The sequence below is a fragment of the Anticarsia gemmatalis genome, chromosome 7, assembly GCF_050436995.1.
Source record: "Anticarsia gemmatalis isolate Benzon Research Colony breed Stoneville strain chromosome 7, ilAntGemm2 primary, whole genome shotgun sequence".
Lineage (NCBI taxonomy): Eukaryota > Metazoa > Arthropoda > Insecta > Lepidoptera > Erebidae > Anticarsia > Anticarsia gemmatalis.
This window is the reverse complement of record NC_134751.1, coordinates 6,978,603-6,989,488: the sequence shown is the minus strand read 5'-3', so window position 1 is coordinate 6,989,488 and position 10,886 is coordinate 6,978,603. Positions and strand designations below refer to the sequence as shown.

Here is a 10,886-nt window from a genome sequence, read left to right as displayed (position 1 = left end):
AGAATTAGGCATTTATGTTAGCTTAGCATTCAATGGTTGTTAGCATAAATCACTTAAAATCCTCAATAAACCTTTAATGATCTTCTTATAACATCTCACGTGTGTAATGTAACATTATACGAACACCCGCGCTCGATAATGAAGCAAATGTTTTTAAAAAATATCACCAGAAGAAGTTTTCTACTTTCCAATGCATTTTAAAAGTATAGTTTCGGTGCAACGACCAGTCGGCGCGATGGGACGATCTCTCGGCTAGCAGATCGAGTCCGCCCAAGGACGTCCACTCTGATGCAGCCTCCGAAAACTAGACAACCCTATTGCATACAGCTAAGGTACTATTTTCGAATGTCTCATAACATAGATAATCCCTTGGTCGAGTCGGCAAGAAAAATGATCCTGTATAAAAAAAGTCAAAAAGCTTCGAGCTCGCGGTTGTTTTATTTTATCGAGCCACGGTCGAAGGCAACATGGCCGCGAGTTGGGAAGCGAATTATCTCTGGATATACTTTATAAGATGCTTATCATGGTGCCGGATAAACGAAGCTTAAGTATCGTAAAACTTAAGATAGGTAAAGCTTGATATTAAGCGCGTCTAATTGAATGCATGGATGATGGTGTAAATTATGTAGAGTCAGTTACACTTAGGACCAATTATTAGCTGATTTTGGATTTTGTTATAATAGTTGCTTATTAATATGTTGTAATATTTGTAACATTTAATATTAATATCCAAATAGTATAATAGATTCGTTAGATCGTTACGCGCCGCTCTGTCTACGAGGCAGGTGCTCGCCGATATTTTGACAACGATACTTAGCAGAACCGCCCATTTTTTTAATTTAATACTTTTTTTCTGTATCCACTTGACCCGTTTTTGTATCCATCGATGTTATTTCAAATAAAAAAATGACATTTTCGTTATTAGAGTTGAATTATGTTCATTATTTTTGGGGTTGCTTTAATTTGATTATATCTTTGTAAATGCAATAAATAAATAACGATAATAGAAAATAAAGCAATAGCTACGCACGGCCGTTGCTGTTGTAACAAAAGTCACGTGTGAAATATCTATTCTAGGAATACTAGTATTATCTATTTTAAAATTAATTTTGCATTTTACTAACATGTATACAATTTAATGTGAAAATATGAATAGAAATGGGTGGGTATTAGACAATAGAAGGAAAGAGTGTATTGTTTCATGTCGGGTGCTCGGAGTCCGGGGAGTTTCGCTACAATGAACCGCATCCGGGGTCGGGCGTGGACGAGGACTCGGCGGTACAGACCCACAGTGAATATATTAGGTATGCCATCATGTCTCTGATACCATCGCGCACCTCACCATAACAATATAACAAGCTTAACGTTGACTATGCACTCCATCCTAGCTAATCTACATCTTTAATTGTAATAGGTATATTGTTTATATCTCATTTTATATCATTACACTAATTTAAAATGAAGCCCAATTTTACAACGTAGAGCCAAGAGATAATTACTGGCGATTGTTCTTTTGAAACAAAACCAAATAACCGTTTCAATAAAATCATATTTTCACACACTGACAATGCACTCCGTGTCATTAATATTACCACTTATTAAATCTGTTCTGACAATAATAATTACAAAGTACCAACAATAGAGTGTGCAAAATCGGGGATGTAGACTCTATTATTTAATATCTCTTTAGTTAATATTGTAGATAAGGGTAAGAGCACCCTAGATAATATAAAATAATAAATTCGGTCGGGCGCGTGGCAGGATGCTGGTGACAAATGACGAGGTCGCGTGAAATTACAATTATCTCTTTATGCAGGCCAACCCTTTGCTCATTATGCAAAGTTGAAACATTAATTGTGCCTAATGGAAATGTTTATTTAAATATTTATATGATTAGGCTCTCATTACGTGATCTTTAGTATACTGCGAATATGCCTATCGCAAATGCCACTGGAAAATACCTACTGATAGGTAGTTTGTAAAAACAAAGAATTCTCGTTGAATTATCTGTTCTGTGTACTGCGTTTGGTATAAAATGTATAGTGGCATTTTTAATTGGCGCCGTTCATGACGTGTAGGTTATCGTACGTACATCAATATTTATCCCTTACTTTCGGTTCATCAGTTGCGTCAATTTTGGAACTCAACAAGCCACCATGCGGGATCGCATTATTGCTTTTTTATTAGCTTTTTTCTATCCCTCGTCTCGCAGTTTTTGTTGCGCGTGTGCGTTCGTGGGATAGGTCGCGATGCGTTTATGTTTATGCTGGTATTAGCATAATGCACTTTTATCCGTCACTAAATGCATTGTTCACCAATTGTCGCCTGAATTTATAAAGGTCCCATCAATGTGAATTGCAAAGTCAGATAAATCTCCTTTATGAAATTTGCTCCATGATTCATACGATGTAGTTTTTGTACAAGTAAATTGAAAGAGTTGTTTATCAAATGATGTGCTATTTACAAATTACAAAAGAAAGTTTATTACCCGTACTAATGAATGCGAGACGAGTTGTTCTGCGAATCAGTGGACTAATTACTAACGCGACGTCCGAATCAAAGGTCATAACTGTTTAGTATTGACAATGGTACATTTGCATTTGTGTTTCCGGCGCAATAGCCAAATTATCGTGAAATTTTAACGGTCGTGTGGTTGACCGCTGATGTTACAAATGTTTTATACATTTAATTGCGCCATTGTACGCAAAATATACCTACTATAAATAGTTGGTAGTTCAATACGCTTATAATCATCGTTTCCTTTCTTGTTTCCGGGCATTTGGTTACAAATATTCTTAGTATTTGCCTGCTCTACATGTAATAATTTAATGTTTGTTCATGTGTACGTTTGTCTGACGCATTAATCAACTATCGATGTCATTAATTCTGATGTTTAGTTTTTCGCTATTTCCACAAGTTCTTTAAATAAGGGTTCAAATCTCATCTACACAATACTCTGGCATTTACATTTCTCTACATTTTGATTAAATCGACGTAAAAAATATGCACTATTTACTACTTTGGCGTAATTAACTAATTATGTTGACTTTACTAACGAACAATGACAGTAGAGTCAAGAATAATTTAAACATAACTATAAATAATATCTTGAATAAAATCTTTTACAAAAATAGTTCCCACATTCGCAGTAATTGCTATGAATTGGTGCTCAAAACTAAGGTCGACACCGATATGCAAATGGTTGTTGAAAAGCATCAAGTGCACTCTACACTGCGTCATTGATACGAGAGAATTGCTCTGACATTTACTGCCATTGTTTCGCTTGTGGAATTTGGTTTTGCGTGTATCCGTGAGAAAATAATATCGCACTTTATTTCAGAAATAGAGTAAAGGAATCTTTGACTCTACATAGGAAATTATAATATTATAAACATGTATTTAGATGTGCAGTATATCCTTTGTTGGAAATTCATAACAACAAAACAAATAAACACAATTAGGCGACTTTTTTAACAATTTCGTGGAACAATATGTCCAGTTATAAATACGAGTAATAACGTGGTATTGAGTACTTTACACTCACATAATATTACTTTAACTTAACATAATTGATTAGTACTCTAACTACGAATACTCCAAACCATACTTATAAGTAGAAAATTGTACTATATTATATAATAGTTCTGTTCGGAATGTACACAGACGCCATTAATTGATCCCTTGATATTAGTGATTGCAACGATAGTAGAGATCTCGTGTCCCGTATCATCTTGATTGCTATGTTAACCCCGATCATGAAGATTGACGTTTTATTCTCTTAATGTGGATTGTGAATTTATCGCTCGTACTATGGACTATTTATTTTATTGCTGTTATTCCGAATTATTAAGTACAACTCTTTGTGTAACAACTGAGATTTTGTTTATAAATAAATAGAATAATATGTCTAATCAAAAGTCAAATATCTAAAAGCTTATTAATATTTCGGATTTAGGTTTTAATGCCTCCTTACTGCATATCTGATAGTGTTCAAATAAAGCCAAGATTAGATTTTGCAAATTGGTCCCCGGTATGATGAAAACTTAAATATTTGTCTTGAATTAGTAAACTCTATGCTCTCTGCTCTATGCAGTACACTTTTTAAATTAAAGGTATCTTTTGTATTAAACTAAATTAATTCTGTTACACCTTTATTAGGAATTAGCTAAGAATTCAGAAACGATATATTTACATTCAAATAAAGATTCCCCTATGTTTGGCGGAAGCTAAGCATCGCTTAACAAAAAATATTGCACACACAGCTTGGTCTATTTTTGAGTGCATTTTGCGCTATTTTGGCGTTCCCTACGCAAGCAATGTGTCAATGACCTCGTTTGTCGACGTTGTTCACGCACTTTTGGAAATTTTAGGACAGTCGTATTGTAGAGACAAGTTTATGCTAATGCGGCCAAATTAATAAAGAATGTTTTAATGTATGTCTGTTAATTACTAGTTTGTTGTCATGATGGTGCATCTAGGGGCTTAATTAACCAAAATATTATGTTTACAAAATAGGAGTTTAAAAAACTAACATTTTTAAATAAGTATTATCTGCTTCTGTTTCTGACGAAGTAATAGCTCTATTCGTAGATAATACCACAATATACCATATCAACTGGGTTTAAATTCAATTTAATTACTTGGTTCTTAATTCTCATTCTTGTAATCTATGCTAGTAACGAATTCCCTATTTGGAGTCACGATGCGAAGTTCAACGTTAACATACAAAGGGCCAGCGAGGCGCGGCTTTAATTTTTTATAAACTGATTTGGGCTTTATTTTATCGTGTCGACGCGGCTCGGCGGCGCGGCAGCGGAGCGGCTTCGCGGTGCACACTAGTACGATTGCCGCGTACATGCGCTTGCGCACTCACGCACACACAGGCGCGCGCCCTCCTCAGCGGGCTGCAATTCGTCGGGCGCGCCTCGCCCCGCGCGCTCCGCCCGCACGCAATTGCACTGCACTCTGGCACGCTGCGCTGCGTGCGTAAAAAGCGCACACAAGAGGTGCGGGGCGCGGTGCGGTGGCGGAGAATACAGGCCTGCCGCGACCGGCCGCCTTCCACCGACAGACAGTCACTGCCAGACGCTCGCAAGAGCACGCCGCCCCCACACGAGGGCGTAGTCGACACTGGTACATTCGCGCGAAACAACCCCGAACGTGCTACGAACTTTATAAAGTGCAAGTGCGGAATTCCCATGAGGTTTCCAAATTATAAACATTCTTAAAAATAAATCTGTTGACGTGCAGACTCCGGATTACCCTGTTATAGGTAAGTTTTTCAAAATTTTACATTTTTTATTTCGTAGCGGTGCTACGATTTCGTAGACCCTGAATAATTATAAGGACTTAATCGGTATTACTAATTTTCAAGGTTTGTATTATTTTAATAAGTGTGAAAAGTTTGCTATTCTATTTTATGTATAAACATGTAAAAAATAAAGGTGAAAATACGAAAGCCGACTATTATGCAAAATTTATGGGGACTATGGCAGGAGGAAATCCAACGTAACTGCTTTCATCGGTCCCCTAAGTTTGATTATACCTGCCGAATAAAAGGTAAAAAGTCAATTTGGCAGTATGGAAGGGCTATAGAGCGTAATATGTAAATGGGGAAGGGCGGTGCAGTCGAGCAGTGGCTCTGCTCCGCGACATACGTCCACACTCGTAGTCAGTGGTAGTGCGGCGCGCATCGCACGCAGCTTGCACGGAACTTAGTGTACGCGAGGATTATAACATTATCAGTTGTCTGTCGGACTTGTGCGTGTTAACAACATTTATTTATCTACCATGTATCCCGCGTCTACGTACGAGGGTGTTATTCCAGGTACGAGGGTGTTATTTATTAGAAGTGAATTATTCACTTGTATGTCAATTAAAAGATAACGCTTTTGAATAAAATATTGTTAATAAATTAATTAAAATTATAATTTAGTTTCTATTCATTAATTTGAATTCAAGAGATTTAAGATATTTAAGAGATTTAATTTAATTTAGAAGAAAAGATAATATTTTATAGTATTTTTGGGTTTATACAATTTTAATAAATATTATAAGTAAACTATACCATTTCCTAGCAAAAAGTAGTTTGTAAGTAAGTAGTTTGTTTACAACCAGCATACTTGTAGGTCGATAAACTTCGCTGATATTTTATAAAGATGTCATCTAATCATGTAAAAATTTTGAGAGATATTTCCTTCCATAGATGAATAAAATTTTCTTTGTTTGTTTTCAGAATCACATCTGAGAAAAATGGGGAGCACCGAAGGGCCTCAAACATTTTGTTTGAAATGGAATCACCACAAAACCAATTTAGTGGAAATATTAGAAGCATTGATCAAAGGGGAGACCTATGTGGATTGCACATTAGTGGTCGACGACCAAGTGACATTCAAGGCTCACCGAGTCGTCCTGGCCGCTAACTCCCCGTACTTTCAATCAATACTAGCCGATGTGCCGATGGACCACTGCAGCATCCTTTTCCCTGGTGTTAAGGACTTTGAGATGCGTGCCCTTCTCGAGTACATGTACACGGGTGAGGTAAACGTAACTCAGGCTCACATACCACACATCATGAAAGTTGCCGAGCAATTAGAGGTTAAGGGTTTGTTCGACATGACGGAGCTGCGGCGCCGGCCGGGCAGCACGGAGCGCACGCCGGCAGCGTCCCCCCCGCGCGTGGTGCCCGCCGCACCCTCCAGCGTGTCCCCTCCGGCGCCCGCGCCGCCCTCGCGCTGGCCGCCTCCACCCGCCGCGCCTGTCCTCTCCGCCGCCTACGACTCCGCTGATATGAACCCGCTCAAACGTAAGAAACTCTCCAGTATGCTGGCCACTCGGGACACACCCATTTTGAGAAACGTACTCGCTCAGACTTCGCCGGTTGATTCATCGCAGCCTATGTCTTTGGTGTGCCACCCTGTCAACCAGCATGCACCACCTCGCCTGCATTCCAATGGGTCGGCTCATGAGTCCGAACGCGCTACGAGCCCTCATCGCGCTTTTGATTACCGTCCTCGCAGACTTTCTTCTCGGGCCTCTTCACCTCATTACAATAGATCAGATCGCTCAGAGGACGCCCATTCTCCTTACACTGAAAGATCTTTCGAGGACGAGAGCCAGCGCACTTTCCATCCATCCCCGCCACCGACAAATTTCCAACAAGACGTTAGAGCAGGCTTGGCGCCTTACGTTCCACCGCAACAGAAACCCGAATGGAAAAGGTATAAACAATATACGAGGTCCGATATTTTGTCAGCTATCGAGTGCGTGCGTAACGGAATGAGCGCACTACAAGCATCACGTAAATATGGCGTTCCCTCACGTACATTATATGATAAAGTGAAGAAACTTGGCATAACTACCAGCCGCCCGATGAGTCGAGGAGTTAAAAGAGAGTCGAATGGCGCTGCCTTCCCTTATGGCTTAAGTGGTACAGGAGGAGGGGGCGACGATGGTAACCCCACGACGCCTCTTATTGACCCATCATTCCTACAGCAAGCTTTAGAAGGAGCAACACGCGATGGAGGGCGAGAGGCTCTACATGCGATGGCGCTAGCCGCAGCAGCTCACGCCGCTCTCGCTCCACGTACGCCACCTCGATCGCCGCCGCAGTCCCCAAGATCACCTCCCCACGACGATGATCACGTCGAAGACCTGTCAGTCCCTCGTCGACGTGATTTAGATCAACCACCTGGTGTTATTGTTCCGCCGCGTAACTTTGCGTTAGATTGCGGCAGCGAAAGAGATTGAAAAATGAACCGTTGATTGTACATTCGAAAAGACTGACTTAGGCGTACAAAGTTAGAAGTAAGGCACTTATTGGTAGGCTATACTGGTAGGACGCGCCGCGCGCGCACTCCATCGATGACCGGGCGCTCCGGCCGGGCGATTGCAATGGGCCCCGCGGCCACTTTTCTTCTACCTCTCTTCTTCTCTATTTATTTTCAATGCGTCTTTAAAGCCTAAAAACGAAATAAAATTTCCGTTTAATGCTGGACGACGCCTTATTGTGATTCTATTTTTGTTTATTTCTTCTTTAGTTTTTTGTTTATAACATTTACGTCTTTGTTAATAAATAGCAAAATAAGTTAGCTTTAACTAGCATGTAATGTTGTCTTAGTTGGACAGGTAACTTTATAGGGCCGAAGGGCAAGCAGGCAGCGCCGGCCACGCCGCCGCGCCTCTCCGGGCGGGTTCGCCTAGACAAGTTATTGTGCAATTTGTTGTCTGCGACTGTGATGTTTATAGACTGATATGCCGCTACTACCTCACGCTCGCTACAGCTACTCTAGTCCACCACGTCGCGCTATGCCATATTATCCACGTGAAATATCAAGTTAAAAGGATATTCGTATTGTTAACATTTTAATAACACATCATGGAAGATAAACTTGCGTGCGACGTGTAACGCTCATGTCATCGCGGATAGCGACGTATCTTCATACTGAACTATTAAACCTATTGTTTCCTTACGTTACGGGTTAGATTAATTTATTTGTTTGTCGATTGCCATAAATGTTCGTTGTTAAATAAATATCTAGTTGTGCTCACCATTTCCTCAGAATAAAGATGTTTTGCACAAGCACGGTGATTCATGTTAGAGTTAAGAGATTTCATAAACACTTAGTTAAGAATGCTCAATGTTATAATTAGGTTTGTGGTAACTTAGAGGGAATACCGTCGCGATGCGTTGTTATACATACGTAAATTGTCTAGTTTATTTTTAATATCTGATCTATGAGTGTAATCCTGGGTGTTTCACTCGACGTGTAGGTAATTATAAAGCTCTTGTTCTTGATATAAAAATGTAATTATAAGAACTCATATGTACAAAGATTGCACATTTTGACTTCTCGGTAATGACGTGTATAATTATCACTTTTATAATATTACGTTTCTTCAATATGTATATTAAATTCCTAAGAGTAAACATATAATTTTATCATATTCTTAAGTTAATAAATACATTACTTATTATTTGGTAATTGATTGGAAGACTGATTTGTTACTTTAGTCTAGTTTGAAAATGCCATAGATATCTACGAATGTATCTACCTTAATTTTGCATATGCAAATGTGTAATTACCTAAATAAGTTAATCACGGTATGGTGTGTGTAGAAACTACACTTTAGTAGGTCTCACTATTTTGTGCCTTTGTTTGTTGTAATGAAACATTATGTATGTTAGGACATTCCAGTAGGTGTACCAGCACTTTTCTGTTCTTGTGGTTTGAACGTCAGGGGAAATCTTTTTATGTATTCATATTTAGAGGATGCCTGCTGATACCCAGGCTTTCTGCCTGCCATACTATTAAATACCTCACATTTTTGTTAAAACAAATGTTATTCTGTAATTATTATATATCCACTTTTGTGCCTATAAATATATGTTATTAAGTATGATGTTATTGCACTATTCTTCAATTAAGTTGGGATTTGAAAATATCGTATGTACTTTAATATGTAGTTGGTACTGTATCTATACATTTAAGTTATAATAAATCGAGTTTGTTTATCTCGTAACTACATATTATTATAATAAGAACTCTATATTTACAGATAATATAATGTTACAAATATAAATTAAACGTTTAATATCACATCAGTATTTTATTATTCCTGCATTTTAATTATTTTATACATAGTTAAGAACACCATAGTCTGTGCATTAAAAATAATCGTAGATAGAAATATAATGAGAGCTCAGAACTGGTTTATTCTAGCCAATTTTACCTTTACGATCAGAACTTAACTACACTAGGCACAGTTTCTAACTGCCTATGACACATCGGGTACCTAGCTATAAACTAGCTACACATACTGTAATAAAACATCAGTCATTTATTTTATGAACATCAGGAATTACCTTTATCAACGTGTATCAGGTAGAATATCTAGATCACAGGTGGGCTGCAATGGGCGGTGAAGCTACATGTGGGACCCGGCCGGTACTGACAAAAAACAATTGAAAATAAAATGCTGTAACTGAGTCGTATATAAATAAAGAGGGTCGCTGAAACACGACATTCACAAAAATGAAATAACGCTTTGTTTACGAATCAATGTTATTTTACACATTTATCGTTATTTGCTACATGTTTCTTGAGAGGAACTTTGGTGTGGATTGCATTAAATGGATCTCATTAGCTTTTGCCACCACTTGTTGATATTTTCTTGAATAATGCTTGTCGCGGGGTACAACGCTAAATGGCAATGCGACATACCCCAATAGTGGACTTTTTACACTTAAAGACATTGCTCCAATAATTAGGTAATATAATTATTTGCAGATAGGATTACGAATATTAGCGCATGGACAAAAAAATGCGTGTTCAAAAATGTTATTTTGAACAAGTTTTAGTAACAGATGAACTGCCCTATTATTATTACGTATAATTAAAAAAGCGCTTACTTATCATTATTTATCCTAAATACTCAGTCTATTCAATTTGTTACACACAAAAATTGTATATAAAATCCGTTGCCGCTCTGATTGTCACATCATGCGCCATCTAGTAGATATAAAAAAAAACTTTTAATTATGACGTATGCAATATCTGTAACTGCCCACACTTAACAGCTAGATGTCATATAAAGCGAGGGGTGATGGACACAGATCGGAATTCGTATAAATAAACCTTATAATAATCGTATTCATTGCATCGGCAACGGCAAATAATTTTACTTGTCCGCTCTAGCCTGATTTTTTTAGGAGATGTACAAACGTTTGATGTTGATGTTTTCATAATATCAACGTTAGCGCCATCTATGACCGATATAACTTACTCGTTACAATTTATTACAAAGTTTTTTGTTTTGTGATTTGGAAGCAAGCAAACTATTTATTAATTCTTTATACTTACTCGTAGTGATAAAAATAGAAAATA

The 10,886-nt window shown here is 38.1% G+C and overlaps 1 protein-coding gene across 2 annotated transcripts; it reads left to right on the top strand.

Annotated features, from left to right (window-relative positions):
• Positions 1-5,046: 5,046 nt before the first annotated feature.
• Positions 5,047-9,599, top strand: rib (BTB/POZ domain-containing protein ribbon). Of its 2 annotated transcripts, none has more exons than XM_076116763.1 (2): positions 5,047-5,272; positions 6,236-9,599. In XM_076116763.1, exon 2 carries the CDS (start codon positions 6,253-6,255, stop codon positions 7,747-7,749), a length of 1,497 nt encoding a protein of 498 aa, XP_075972878.1. In that variant the 5' UTR covers positions 5,047-5,272; positions 6,236-6,252; the 3' UTR covers positions 7,750-9,599. The 2 variants fall into 2 exon arrangements, with proteins under 2 accessions (XP_075972878.1, XP_075972877.1); XM_076116762.1 differs by lacking the exon at positions 5,047-5,272 and adding an exon at positions 5,626-5,827.
• The last annotated feature ends 1,287 nt before the right edge of the window (positions 9,600-10,886 follow it).

Coding starts and splice junctions, on each gene's coding strand:
- rib (XM_076116762.1), top strand. CDS start 5,791: ATGTATCCCGCGTCTACGTACGAGGGTGTTATTCCAG. Junction 5,828..6,235: donor GTACGAGGGTGTTATTCCAG/GTACGAGGGTGT, acceptor GTTTGTTTTCAG/AATCACATCTGAGAAAAATG.